The following is a 15388-nucleotide window of genomic DNA, read 5'->3' on the forward strand; positions in this document are numbered from 1 at the left end:
ATGGCTTAGATATCGATGGAAAAAACATAGTACAACGATGGCCTGCATTGGGAAAGCGGTGAGGCTTAATATTCCAAGGTCCCATTGGCACATGTAGCCAAAATAAAATCGCTAGGTTTGTACTGTTCCGGCCGCCACTTTTGTTAAAGAAACACATAAGCATTGTAAATTGCATTCGATGAGGTACAAACGATAAATTCCAACATGGGTTGCGTCGCAGAAATAAACCATTATTTGAGATTCAGATCGATCCATATATAGAGCTGGGACAAATACAACGCAGAAACACCACTTTGAATTTCCCAGAAAACCTTAGTTAGCTTCTTGCTATTCTACACACAGAGAGATCGATGGTGCAAGCGATGGAAGGCGGCCTCGAAGAAGCCGACTTCGTGGTGCTTCGGTGCTTCGACGGCGAGGAGTTCCGAGTCCCGTCGGCGCTGGCGCGGCGGTCGGAGGTGGTCACCGCCGGCGTGGGAGCTGGCGAGCGCGTCGTGCCTGTGCCCGGCGCCGTCGCCGGCCGAGTCCTCGCCGCGGTGATAGCGTACTGGGCGAACCGCGACGGTGCCGCCGCCGCGGACGCTGGCAGGTACGACGAGGAGTACGTCGCCGGGCTCAGCCACGACATGCGCGTCGACGTCATCAACGCGGCGTACCATCTGAACGAGCGCAGCCTGTTGGAGCTCTTTGCCTAAGCTTGCTAGCTCATCATCGTGCCATCCCGCGCTCTGTGGCGTGTCATGCGCGCGCCCAATTAAACTGAAGCAATTTAAGTACGGCATCCTTAATTCTTACTCCAGTGCATTGCATATGTTGTTTATGTTGGAAAATTAAGCAATTTTGAGAATAACAATTCAATGAATAATTTCAGAATATAGATCATGACGACAGTAGCAACTAACAGATGCATCTCGAAAACACTAGAAGTATTAAATAGCCCAACGAACAGCAATATAAACTCGCAGATCATAACTAAACAACAGATCGAATCACAATGTACGTACTGTTGTGATGGAGAGGAAACCGTTGTTGTTACGTTCGCTTGACGAAGTTGTTGACGAAGAAGACGGCGACGCATCACGCACCTGCCGAATCGAGAAGCCAGACGACCCGTGGTTACAGGGAAGTGAGCAGTCGCGCGGAGCGCTTCCCAAAAACCTTATTTGCCCTCTCCCGTACAGGATCGCAAAGGCGAAAGGTTCCGGAGACCTGCTCTCCCGATCGCTGGTGCACGCTGGCGCTCGGGATGGAGTAGACTACGATGACGGCGCAAAAGCGAGAGATAGGCGAAACCCTAGCGCGGTTGTGTTGCGTACCGATCGGAGGGACGGGCGGCTGTATATATAGTTACGCAGGTATAGGTCGATTCGGATTAGGAAATCTGAACCGACTCCACAAAATCTGCAAGCGGTACGTAATAGATTCCAAAAATATCTCGCACGCGTGACAAAAAGATAAGAGGCCCGGCCCCGCACGACTCGAACTCAAAATCGATCCACGAAACAAGGCGAGCGGAGGAGGAGAAGCGCGCATGTTGATTTCTCTTGCTCATTTGCTCAATAGGTGAGAAACAACATTTCTTATATGTTGGTCTCACTCACTCTAAACTAGTAAGGTGGGACTATTCTCTTCTCACTTCCCTCATCCCATTTCATGAATGGGTTTTTGAGATTTTTTAGAATTTATTAAACCTTGGGATTGGGCTGATCAGACCCACCAAATTCTAACAGTTTAACACGCAGAATTTACCGTGTGTGGATCATGTTGTTTTTTGCTTTTCGAAATGATCAACTCAAAGGAAAGTACACATAAATTTAGAAGAAGTGCAGCGTGGTAACCGTTGCCGAAACTGTTTCTAAGGCACCGATTCCGATTCCGATCGATCGATCCAGCCGTTCCTTTTGTGGATCGTAAGACGGACGCACGACAAGACCGAAACCTTTACGAACTCGGACCGGCCGGACGGCACAGAACGACTGGATGCCGAGTCGGACTAGATCCCGTGCGATCCGCGCCCGTATAAATACTACGCAAAGATCGCCGCACCGAGACCAGAAAACACAAAGACGCCCAGCCCACCCAAACCCAAGCTAGGCAGCTAGCAAAGCAAACCGAGCACAGCGAGCAGCTAGCTTGTCGATCATGGCATCGGCGTTGGAGGAGCAGGTGGTGCTGCTGCGGTGCGTGGACCAGGCCACGTTCGCCGTGCCGGCGTCGATGGCGCTGCGGTCCCCGCGCGTCGCCGCCGCTGCGGCGGGGCAGGAGCTCGTGTCGTCGACCTGCCGCGGGAGGTCTCCGGCAACGGTGTGGCCACGGCGGTCGCGTACTGGGCGGGGCGCGCCGACGCCGCCGCGCGTGGCGCGGACCTCGCGGAGTTCGACGCCGAGTTCGTGCGCGCGCTGTCGCACGACGCGGCCATCGACCTCGTCCATGCGGCCTACCACCTCGGCGATGACGCTCTTTTCGGCCTCTTTTAATTTGCAGCTAGCCGAACATCCAGATTTAATTAGTAGGACAAGTACTCGTACTTGTTTTAAGTTGCAAGGAATCTTTAGGGTCAGTTCTTTTTAGTTTCAGCTTCTCCAGAAATGACTTTAGCTTCTCTATCTACAAAAACCATGGTAGGGAGAAGCCCATGAGAAGTTTTTAATCCAGTTCTTTTTGGCTTCTGTCACTAAGCTTATTCTCTATGTTTGACAACAAAAGTCTTATAATGCCCGTCAACAAAATATGGTTATCATTCATTGTTCGTTGAAAATTGCTATCATGGCACACAAGAAAATTGTTGGGAAAGGAAGACAGCGTTGGCTAGTCGGACTCAGGAAGGAGGCGACATCGATCTGCCCACGGCGACGGCGTATTGGAGATAGTCGCCGTCATGTCAGAGAAGGAGACTAGTGAATGGATCCGGGAGGCACCAAGAATCAGCAGCGGCAAGGGAGCACAAGAGGCCAACGAACAATTGGGGCGGCGCCGTAACCCGACGCCGCCGCCGCCAACCTGACGCCGTCGCCGCCAACTCGTCGCCGCCGCCGCGGCCCATGATTTCGCGCAATTAGGCAACGGCGGCTGCAGAATGGATCCCGAAGGCGGGATTCCGGTGGCTGTGGAGGAACGGATTCCGGCGGCGGTGGCGGCTCTATACGTGAGGAACCCTAGGAGTCCCTAGCGTTTACGAGATGTGAGGAGAGGAGTCGGGACATGAGGTGTTGGATGAATCGGTACGAAGCCTGCGGTGGCATTTCGCTGGTAATTACGGTGTGCCGTGAGGTGGGATTTTTTAGAAGGCCGAGAAGCTGCCTTGGACTAGTTTTTTTTCATACGAAAGATTTTGAGTATTGGGCCGCTCACAGAAGCCAGTTGAAATCGAGTTCTTTTCGGCATCGGTTGTTGTGGACCTAGAAGCTGTTTTGAAAGCCGAAAAGAACTGGCCCTTAATTCGTCCTGAGTGGCTATGTTCATATTAGTTCTTTTTTTTCCGAGAAGACTATGTTTATTTTAGTTGATTCAAGTTTTTTCCTTGTAAATACACCTGCGGTCCTACTTTTATTGCCGCGGTGTCAGTTTAGTCCTAAAACTATGAAACTGAACACTTTAGTCCTACTTTTATGATAAGTGGTGCACGTGAGGTCCTAAGCTCTCGGGCGCGTCTGACTCGCCTACGTGGCACGTTGACCGCGTATAGTCTGCTCAGGGGCGTTTGGCGGGAGTTTTGCCGCCGCGGCGGTTGGGAATTTTTGCAGAAAACCCCCTGGCGGAGGAGGCATCCTTATTTCTCCCCGCGCCGTTCCTCTCCCTTCTCCCCTTCGTACCCGACGACGATTCTAAGGGGACGTAGTGGCGACCGGCCGGTATGGTGACAAGCCAGCGGGGAGATGCTAAAGTCAGAGGCAGGGAGACGTTGGTCGGGATGGCCCCTGCATGGAGGAGAGCTGGCCATCGGCCTCGTTGTCATGGCGGCGGCGGCGGCAAAACTACCACCAACTGATGCGGCCTCGTTTTCTGCAAAAATTCCCAATTGCTGCGGCTGCAAAACTCCCACCAAACGCCCTGAGCCGACGTGTACGTGGTCAACGTGCCATGTAAGCGAGTCAGACGCGCCCGAGCGAACATAGGACCTCGTGTGCACCAATTATCATAAAATTAGGACTAAAGTGTTCAGTTTCATAATTTTAGAACTAAACTGACACGGCGGCAATAAAAATAGGACCGCATGTGTATTTACCTCTTTCAAACCACTCTGTTGGCCCGTCAAGTCCGTAGTGGGGTGAGGTTGGCTGCGCCCCAGGCCATCGCCCAAATTTCCCCGGGTTCCTGGGCCGTGCTCGGCCTCTGGATAAGTACCATACTACCTTTTTCAGTACATTCTAAAAAAAAAACTTTTTCGGAAATTTCCGTGACGTTTACGTTTGGTGGCTTAGTTCACAATTTCCGTGACTTTTACTTTTTGGTGGCCTAGTTCACAATTGCAGCTCCATCTATTTTGTTCGTGTGTATGTGCTGTAGCAGTACAACGTCGTATAGCACTTTATTCTGGTACAAACTTATATCATGGAGCAGTTCCGATAAGTATCAGGTTTCTCGTTCACGCAAAGAAAAGGAAAAGTTTGCTTGTTGCGCGGGTTGTGTTTGATTTTTGTCTTTAATGCGTGCGCTAATCCCGTGCTCCAAACTGATTTACAGAGATTACGAGTTAAATGGAATAAAAGGGCAGAAGACATACTAGTGGAAGTACTCCACTACAACTCTTCTTTGTTCTTAGTATTAATCAAAATAGCAGATCGAACTAGGACACTGCATTGGGACAATTAATTAAGCGGAGTTCTTAACAGCAGACCGAAGAAACTCCAGTAGTGCGTCGATCGGGCAAACACAAATGAACGAAGCTAGCTCGAACTAATTTATTTAAGCGAGAAAGAGGGCGAAGAGGGCCTTGTCGTCGAGGTGGTCGGGCGCGGCGGCGGTGACGAGGTCCACGGCGGCGTCGTGGCTCAGCCCGCGGACGAACGCCGCGTCGTACTCCGCGAGGTCGCAGGCGCCGCTCGCGGCCGCGGCGGCGCGGGACTCCCAGTACGCGACCGCCGCAGCCACGCCCTTGCTGGAGACGCCCCGAGGCAGGTCCACCACCACGTGCTGCTTCTGCCCGTCGGCCGCCGCGGCGGCGGCGACGCGCCCCGACCGCAGCGCCAGCGAAGCCGGCACGGTGAACTGGACCAAGTCGGCGCACCGCAACACCACCATCGGGGAGTTCTCCTGCAGATCCATCGCCGCCATCGCAACGAGACTAGGGATTTCGCTTTTGTTTCCGGCGTGCTCTGTTTTGCGAGCGATGTTTGCGGCGTGCTCTGTTTTGCGAGCGATGTTTGTGGTGCGTGCGTGCATAAATGGGTGCGCTGCGTACACGGGCTCGAGCCCGAGTCGGCTGGTGGGACGATGCGCGGGCGTCTCAAGAGTGCGTGTGTGGTTCGGATCAGTTCTAAAGTTTCTGTTCCGGTTTCGTGCACGCGGCGTCTCTGATCCGGAGAAAGGAAAGGAAATGCGAGACTTGGAGAAGAAGATTGCGAAATTAAACCGGCCGTTTGGGGTGCCGTCCGGCGGCGTCAGCGTTACTTGTGCAACGGGTACGGGTGGGGGTCTGATGATTCATCGAGTTGGTCATTTTAGGCCTTTATTACACGTTTCCATTTTATAGTTTTTTTCTTCAAGTTATCTTGTTACGGCATGCGTCGGGCGTCGTTTTTCGCGGATGATGCAGTTGTTGTGATCCAGCCGGTGGAGAGGGAACTTCAGACGTGTGTGGCCTTGCTTGAGGATTTCGCTGTGGCGTCCGGGCTGAGGTTCAATTTCCTTAAGACCTCGGCCCATCCGATCCGTTGCTCCGAGGAACAGATTATGCTCGTTCATCATGTTGTGACCTGTGAGGTTAAACCCTTCCCTTGTTCATATCTGGGACTGCCGCTTGGCCTAAAGAAACCGTCTGTGGGGCAGCTGGTTCCGATTGTGGAGAAAGTGGAGAAGAAGCTTCGATGTGGTCTGCTCCTGTGTTCTCGACCGGTGGGAGATTGACTTTGGTACGGTTTGTGTTATGTGCCATGCCGGTTTATGCCATGATGTCGCTGGAGCTGTCGGTCAAAACGATTTCGGCTATCAAGAAGCTCTGTCGCGGCTTCCTGTGGAAGGGGCGGAAGGAGGTCCGTGGCGGCCACTGTCTTGTGGCATGGCAAACGGTTTGCTCCCCCAAACAATTTGGTGGTTTGGGTATTCCTAACCTTCGGCTTCTCAATGTGGCCCTGCAAGCTAGATGGGGATGGCTGAAGTGTTCGGCTATGGATAAGCCTTGGGCAGAGTTCGATCTCCAAATCCCTAACCTTGCTTTGGATCTGTGCCGAGCGGCTATTGTGATCACTGCGGGAAATGGTCAACGGGTCAATTTCTGGTGTGATCCATGGCTTCATGGTACGGCCCTATGTGATATCGCGCCACATCTCTTCTTGAAGGTTGGTGGTGGCGGGAAGATGTTGACGGTCACCGAGGCTCTAAAGGATCGCAGATGGGTCATGAAGATCAAACATGACCTGAACTCTATTGCCATCGATGAGTTCTTGTGTGTTTGGGACCTTGTGGGCCAAGCGGAGCTCTCTGCCGAACAGGACTCTTTCCGATGGAAATGGGAAGGCAATGGCAGATACTCGGCGGCATCCTCATATGCGGCGTTCTTTGGCGGTCATATTGCCTTGCCTGGGGCGGTTGAGCTCTGGTCTTCGAGAGCCCCAGGTCGATGTGTTTTCTTCATGTGGTTAGTCCTTAGGGGACGTTGTTGGACGGCAGATCGCCTACGTCGTCGTGGTCTTCCCCATCCTTAGAGATGTCCGCTTTGCGATCAGATGGATGAAGACATTAACCATTTGATGTTGGGATGCGTGGTCTCTCGCCAAATCTGGTTTTCCGTCTTGGATCGTTGGGAGAAGAGGGAGTGGGTTCCCGGTGCACTTAGTACCATGGCGGATTGGTGGCCGAGCCTGGATGCTGGAGGACGTAAGAATCGAAGAAATTTAAACACGGCGGTTACCTTAGTATGTTGGAGCATTTGGAAGCATCGCAATGCGGTGGTTTTTGATGGAGCAACGCCGAGCGTGTCACAGGTCCTTCGTGTGATCAGCCAAGAGGGTGATGCGTGGTGTAGAGCGGGTCTTCTTAAGGGTTCAGCTCTCTTTTGCAATTTTGGTCTGGTGGATGTAATGTGGGCGTTGCGTGAATAATCGTGTAATTTGACTTATGCCGCGTTGTGGTCTTGTTCTTTAATATATGATATACCTGTCGAGGTATATTCTAGAAAGAAAAATGTTACGGCATGCTGTACATTACATAATTATATTTTGCGTCCCTCGCCTTGTCAAAAACAAGTAGCAAAATCCTTTTTTCTATGCTTTTGGTCATCCAACTATTAAACGAGATACATTTGGTCTCTCTTCCCGGACGAGGCGGTTTCAGTGCCAGCGTCCCACGTTTTTACTGTCCCACTTGTCACATCGGCTTGCTGTTGACTTAATTAACGGTGTGACCATGATCCCACGGCTTGCTGTTGACATAATTAACGGTTTGACCATGGTCCCACCCCTCGACTTGACCATGGCACTCGACGTCATCAATTTCCCTTGGAACATTCTCCTGTTAAAAATTGTGGCCCAAATCAACCATAATGGCATCCCCAAAAATCCACAAACCCGAGCGCAATAGGGAACACGTACCTTCACGGGGGGCCCACTCGGTTCAATCTCATCCGGCATTAGAATCAGCTCGCCGGTATCAGCTCCAGTCAACATGGCAGCGACGATGACGATCGGGGAACGAGACGGGGCTATGGGAGGGCGAGAAGATGCTAGCTAGGGGAACACAAAAAGATGGAGACATGTGGTCCTGAGCTACCGTCACAGGTGACCTCGACCACCGACGGCGCTGACTTTCCTCTCACCGGCCGGGAAGAGGGACCAAATGTGTGCTGTTTCGACAATTGGATGACCAGAGAGGGACCAAATGTGTAAATGTGTGCTGTTTCGACAATTGGATGACCAAAAGTATACGAAAAATTGAGGAACATTTTGTGTACCTTTTGACAAGTTGAGGTACGAAACATATACTTTGCTCTTATATAAATTGGTCTACATTTGCCTTTTGCCAAGACTTTTAAGTGTCTGTATACAATACGGTGTTGAGAATTAGAATTATCCATAGTTGCAAACTGCAAGGACTACTCGCTGTAGGGAAACAAAACCAATAGATTAATTTTTCAAGTATTTTATGAAACTACTACAAAGCCGCTACAAAATGCATGCATGTCGTCATAAAAAGCCCGTGGTTAAGCTTTTTCGCACTTGGGCTAACAGTATTGCAAATAATAATAGGACAAGAATAAAAGCCTACAACGACTCCTCCGTTACTTTGTGTTACAAAGATTAGATTGCGCGTTTCCTCTCTGGCGTTGTTCGTTGCTCGCCCGGATCCAAGCGCACGGATTAAAAAAGAGTCTCTAAGAGGAAGAGACTCTTCCTCCCCGAACTCCACCCTGCCGCCGCACCTGCTCCCTTGGCCCACGTCGCCGCGTCCCCTCCCCACTCTCCCTAGGCCTCGCCAAAGAGCCAGCTGAGTTTTTGTTTTGAAAATAAAAGTTAAAAGCTAGAGTCAAAAATTAAAAAGTTCACAAATAAAAAGCACGAAAAAAATGAAAAGTCAAAAATTTAAAAGCTAAAATTTTAAAAGCAAAACTAGAAAAAATAAAAAGTTTCCAAAAAGGCAAAAAAATATCCGACACCCAAAAATATGGTTGTCGGGATTTGACTGCCGTGTTTTGCAAAGTTTTTTAGGAAATTTTATTGTATTCTTAGTTATAGGATCTACTTTGTAGTTTTTGTTAGATGTAAAATATTATAGTTTCATAGTTGTGATGGACACCGGGTCTGAATGAATCTACAATGGATTCTAACTTTCTAAGGAAAAGTGCTATGGGACTGGTTTCTTTGTTCTCGGTCAACTGAGTGATCACAAAACCATTAAAAAAAACTATTTTACTTGATCAAATACGTAATATATTTCATAAATCCTTGTTTCGAACAAATTAAGGGCGCGTTACATGAAAGTTGCTGGGATTGTGATATGACAGCATGCAATCCATCTGTAGTTTGAACCGACCAGGCACAGGCCGGCCGCAGTAACCACTCTGAGACTCAAGAAAGTGGATCCCTCTCACCAAATTCCAGAGCGAGCTGCAGCTATCTAAACCCCCCAAATAATTCCTCTATCTAAATTGCCTCAACCAATCCCCTACTCATACAAGCATGCAGTATTGGAACAGGTGATGCTCTCTAGCTCCTCCAAACCGGCAACCACTCAACATCTCCAACTCCATCGATCACCTCAGCTATATATACACACATGACCATGCAACACCATCCACACAACCACAAGCAAGCAAGCAAGCACACAAGCAACAACCACAACTGGCATAGCAACAGCCTATATCCAAGCTACCTCGCTAGCCATGGAGCTCCTGCGAAGCATCGCCGTCCTCCTACTCCTCTCGTGCTCCCTGGCAGCAGCGACAGCGCCGGCGGGCACCCTGGAGCGCGTGTCCAAGCAGCAGATCCTAGCCAGCATCCCACCGGGAGGACACGCCAGCCCGCCCGTGCCGTTCCTGACGTCGCCGTCCGGCAAGTACGCCGCCTACTTCGTGCGCACCCACACCGTCCCCGGCGCCGGCGGTCTCGGCGCCGACTTCTGCTACGTGGAGGTCACAATGTCCGCCCACGGGGGCTCCGAGGGCGCCGCTGGCATCGGCACGAGCGTGTGGGAGTCGGAGTGCCGCCCCGTGAGCACGGTGAACACGTGCACGCTGCTCTTCTCTTGGCACGGCCTCGAGGTGTTCGACGGCAGCGAGGAGGTGTGGCACGGCGAGACCAACACGGACGGCACCAACTTCCTCCAGACGCTCGAGCTCGTGGACGACGGCGACATGCGCGTCCGCGACAAGGACGGCGAGCTCGCCTGGCGCGCCAGCGACGAGCCGCGCCACGCGCAGCGCTGCGGCGCGCCGGGATCCCCCGGTCTCGCCGCCGCGCTCCCGCCCTTCGCGGAGCCCATCGGCGCGCACAGCAGCAGCCTGCCCTTCGGCCAGGAGGAAGGCGGCAACGGCCACGCGGCGCAGCTCCCGCAGGCGGCGGAGCTCGGTGACGGATCAGTGGCCCCGTGGGCAGGCGGCGCCGTGGGAGCTGCGCCGGTGGCTGCAGGCGCCTTGGGCGATGGCTATGGAGCTGCACCGGCGGCAGGAGTGGCACCAGGGGAAGGATTGGGCGACGGCTATGGAATTGCACCGGCCGCGGCCGGGGTAGGAAACTATGGTGGCGCCGGGGCCGTGGGCGTGGCTGGACAGGGTGGTGCCGTGGGATCGGCAGGGTTCGGGAGCCAGCCGCTGGTGGACAACAGCCCTTATGACAGTGCGGCCTGGAAGGACGGTCGTGGGGCCCATCTGTCGGCCATTGGATTTGCGGTGTTTGTTAGCGCCGCGCTTGGTGCTATGGCTGTGGGTCTCTGATCGGAGCACGAAGACGGTGCTCTATATATCTGGTAATTTGTGGGTGTGTGTTTTCCTGTATTTACCCATGTGTTGTAACTTCTAAGAGTGGGCAAGTTGGTGTTGTATGTGTGATTTGAGTAAATTAATCTCAAATTTGAATGGATATTATTGCATCATATTTTATCGGTTCATTTCATGACAATCACAGTTACTAATATACACATCTCTTGAAAAGTTGAGCCTGGCTCGGATGGTTTGGTTCCTTGTGGTGAAACCAGCCTATCCAGGTTCAACTCCTAAATTTGACATGTGTGTTTATATTTTTTTGGATCATTTCAGGATTTAGTCGACGCTATTCTTTCAGTAGTAGGTGACGTATCCGTAAACAGGGAGGCATATGCGGTAACTTCGTCAATCTCTCAAGATCAGCCGCCTCAGTCTTTCATAGGTGCACATAAAATGTTAGGGTGTGCCTTTGTGCGTTCACAACGAGAAGTGTACGCGTCGTGTTGTGAACATCTGCGTTTGTTCTTTGTTTTAAAAAAAACGCTTTGGCATTAGTTTTGCATGGACATGTTAGTACAATAAATAAAATAGCTTTTTTTGAACAACACTAGTATTAGATGGTGTCGGTACGACTCGGTGGTCGAGGGTATACATATTAGAAAAGCGTGTGTACAGTGTAAATCGCGATTTACAGTATACATATTAGTTTTGCATGGACTTGTTTGACTGTCTAGATTGACCTGGTCAATCCTTGTTGGTACCTTGATCAGGTGAAGCTTTTCTTGACTTCATATCTTTACCGTGTACTAGTACATATTAGAGGTTCGACCAATACAGGAAACTAGCTAGTTACAGTCCAATATAAAAGAATAATAAAATTAAATTTCTTTAAATAAAAATTGTTTTCATTTGACACATCAAAATATTACTATTATTATTTGCATATTGTTAGTCGAAGTTAGAAAAAGTTTAACCATGGGCTATTTATGACGACATGCATGCATTTTGGAGTGCCTTTGTAGTAGTTTCATAAAATACTTAAAAAAAATATTGGATCTATTTGCCTACAGCGAGTAGTCCTACAATTTGCAACTATGGATATTTCCAATTCTCAACACTGGTATTGCATGTAGAAAGTTAAAAGTCTTGGCATATGTAGACCAATTTATATAAGACAAAAGTATATTTTTCCTTCATCAACTTGTCAAAAAGTATGCAAAACGTTCCTCAATTTTTTGTATACTTCTGGTCATCCAACTGTCTAAGGAAACCGCGGCATGGTTTTGCTATTCCATTGCCACGTATGCTTGCCACCTCGGTTTTAAGTTGACCGCCGTGACCCAACTCGAGCTTGAGTCCATTTTCCCTTCTCCCCTTCGACCCAAACCCTAGCCGGTGAGAGGAAAGGCAGCACCGCCGATGGTCGAGGTCAACTGTGATGGTAGCTTAGGATCACCTATCACCATATTACCGCTCTCCCATAGCCCCTGCCCGTTCCCCGGTCGTAGTCACCACCGCCGCCATGTCAACTGGAGCTGATACTGACGAGCTGATGCTAATGCCGGGTGAGGTTCCGAGTGGGTCTCCCCGAGTGAAGGTATGTGTTTCCTATTGTGCTCGGATTTGTGGATTTTGGGGGATGCTGTTGTGGTTGCTTTGGGGCTACATTTTTGAGCAGGAGAAACTTCCCACTGGAATTGATGATTTCGACTTTCGAGTGCCCTGGTCAGATCGAGGGGTGGGACCATGGTCATACCATTAATTAAGTAAACATCAAGCCGACGTGGCAAGAGGTATAGTAAAAACGTGGAAGCTGGCACCAAAACCGCCTTGGCGGGAAAAGGGACCAAATGTGTCCGCTTTCGACAATTGAATGACCAAAAGTATACAAAAAATGGATATTTTGTGTAATCTTTTATAAGTTAAGAGACAAAAATATAATATTTTGTTATATAATGTACAAGTACAACCACTACCAGGATCACAGAGTATAGTGACGGTGCAACACCGTCGAAATAACTCCAAAACTGACAGAAACATAATTCGTGTCGGTCAACCGTCAGGCAAATACCGACAGAACTGGCGTGTCAAATAAAGGAATTTGCGTGTCGGTTACAAAGAACTTTCATGGCAGATAGGTCTAAGTCTAACGGTGACCGACAAAAAAACATTTTGGCATCCGGTTTCATCAACTTTTGTTTTGACATCCCACCCGACAGAAAAAACGACAGGAAAATAAATTGTGTCGGTTGACCAGACACGAAAATCAGTACATTTTGCGTACTTTTGACATTTTGAGAAACGAAAAATATAAATTTTTCTTTATATAATGTAACAACGTACATGCTGTAACATGTGAACTTGAAAACAAAACACGGTATAGAATGGAAATGTGTAATAAAGGCCTAGCTAGAATGACGAACTCAATGAATCATCGCACCCCCACACGTACCCGGTACTCAAGTAATGCGGGCCGAACGGCCCCCCAAACGGCCGATTATTCCAATCTTCTTCTCCAAGTCTAGTATTTCCATTTCCTTTCTCGGACCAGAGACGTCGTGTTGCACGAAACCAGAATTATAGAAACTTTATACCCCTCCATTCGGAAATAAGTGACTTATATTTGTATCTATACCTATCTAAAAAATACGGACCGTTCCCTTCACCGTCGTCTGTCAAACTTTCCATAAAATTTGTGGGCCCCTAGGGTTGCATGTATATTAGGCCTACTAAGCTGGCTGGCCCGTTACCTGCACCAAATTGGACTGGAACTCCACTAGATCGGTCCAGATTCAATCAATCACGAATACAACACAACTTCAAACTTAACGTATCAATCACGATCGGTCCAATACAGCCTCCCGTAACCAAGCATGTATCAATATCGGTATGGACTATGGATCGTGTGAAAAAAGTCATAAAGCAATCTCAGGAAATTCAATCCAATCCGAGCCAGAAAAACTGATCCATCCCTCTCTCCCAGCGAAGCTCCACGCCATGGCCCATGGATCGTTACGATAGTCAGGACAGGATCGATCAATGTACTTGCTCGTAAATTATGCCTACGGCCTACAAGCATCTCTAAAAAATTTACTACTCCCTCCGATCAATATTAATTGTCTCAAATTTGTCCAAATATGGATGTATTTATGCCTAAAAAGCGTCTAGATACATGTAATATTTCGACCACTAATATGGATCGGAGGGAGTACGTCTACGGGTGGACAGAAACTACAAGTCCGAACGCATGGCACAAGCCGCTGCACAACGCAATCACCCACGAAGATGCAAATCGGCACAGACGCACAACGACAGTTCGACTGTCGGCAGATCGGCCTATACGAGGAATTCTACACTAGACTCTAGACATCGCTGACGCCTTGAAGCCAAAATTAATTTAGGTGGATCTATTTGTAAGCTAGCCTTTTGTGATAGGTTTAATTAGCCCTAATTGTTGGTTAAAGTTTTGAGATTGTCATGTCGACTAAGAAATACGCATCCGGGAAAAGAAAAAAGAGAAAGCGAGTAGATGATTTGATAAAATCACAGAGAGGATAAATTTATAAAATTTTATGTGCTGTGACGAGTTTTTGACATATTCTATACATACATATTTAGATATTATTTAGATGTTTATATTAGGATCCCGGTTTTTTAAGTTCGACCGAGGCCCCCGAAATCACAGGACCGGCCCTGGCCGGATGCTACCTAGTTAGCCACCATATCATTGGCAGCCGCCTTCGTTGCTCCCATCAACACAACGCCAGGGCCGCCGCCGCATCCACCCTCCAATCTGCCACCACCAGGTCCACCGCCAACTGTCTATCATTGTTTCTTCATGACAGGTGAGCCCCAGGCCTAGTTTTGAAAACCGGACCAGACCGGTGGTCCGACCGGAAAAAACCGGAACCGGAGCTCTCTGCGGTCTGTTTAGCGCACTGGACTGGACGGCCCATGGGACTGGGAAAAACCAGGCGAACCGGTGAACCGGACGGTTTAGCTCAAACCGCCCGGTTCAGTTGCCGATCCCGCGGGGCCACGCCTCTCCACCTCCAGCGCCTCCCCGCCGGTCGATCCCGCGCCTCGCGTCCGCGGACGCCCGAATCCAGCTAATCCAGCAAAGAGAGAGGAGGAGAAACAATCCGGAGTGAGTGAGAGAGTCGAAGCGGAGACCAACCGGCGGTGACGGCACCCGGGCAACGACGGACGACGAGGAGGAGCGAGGGGGCTGGGGCAACGGGATGGGGCAGAAGGAAGAAAGGGTGGCGGTGCTCATCGGCTCGCTCGAGGAGGAAGACGAGCGAGGGGCTGGGTTGCAGCGATCATGGGCGGCGGGGCAGGGATCAATCTCGTGGTCTCCCGTCGCTCCCGGCCGAGAACACCCCATCGCGCAGGCCCTGGCGCCAGCAAGAGGATAAGGAAGGAAAGGTGGGCTTGTGGCCCATGGATGGGCTCTCATGGTGGGCTGGGGGAGGAGTACAAGGCCCGATAAAAGAATTGGGTGGGCTTCCTTTTAAGGGATTTTGTATGTTTATTACAACATATATATGTTATTTTGTATCTAAAAAACCGCTCCGGTTCAACCGGTGAACCGGCGGTTCGACCGGAAAAACCTGAACCGAGAGCCTCGCCGGTTCGGTAGTCCGGTTTTCAAAACTAGGGCCCCAGGATCGTTCCCTCCTCTTATCTGGGCAATCCAGCCAGCGCCTCACACCTGCGCCGACGAGGTCGTCCAACGCCGGACCCCGAGCCGCCTTGCTCCCGTCTGTTTCCACGCGTGGGGTTCCGTCGAATCAGGCCGCCCTTGTGTATCAG

The 15388-nt window shown here is 50.2% G+C and overlaps 1 protein-coding gene across 1 annotated transcript; it reads left to right on the forward strand.

The window, feature by feature from the left end:
* Positions 1 to 9455: 9455 nt before the first annotated feature.
* On the forward strand, positions 9456 to 10758 carry LOC100835422. The gene has a single exon (XM_003571608.4). The coding sequence runs from the start codon at positions 9536 to 9538 to the stop codon at positions 10583 to 10585; it is 1050 nt and encodes a 349-aa protein (XP_003571656.1). The 5' UTR covers positions 9456 to 9535; the 3' UTR covers positions 10586 to 10758.
* Positions 10759 to 15388: the final 4630 nt, after the last annotated feature.

The sequence above is a fragment of the Brachypodium distachyon genome, chromosome 3 (assembly GCF_000005505.3).
Source record: "Brachypodium distachyon strain Bd21 chromosome 3, Brachypodium_distachyon_v3.0, whole genome shotgun sequence".
In the NCBI taxonomy this organism is placed as follows: domain Eukaryota; kingdom Viridiplantae; phylum Streptophyta; class Magnoliopsida; order Poales; family Poaceae; genus Brachypodium; species Brachypodium distachyon.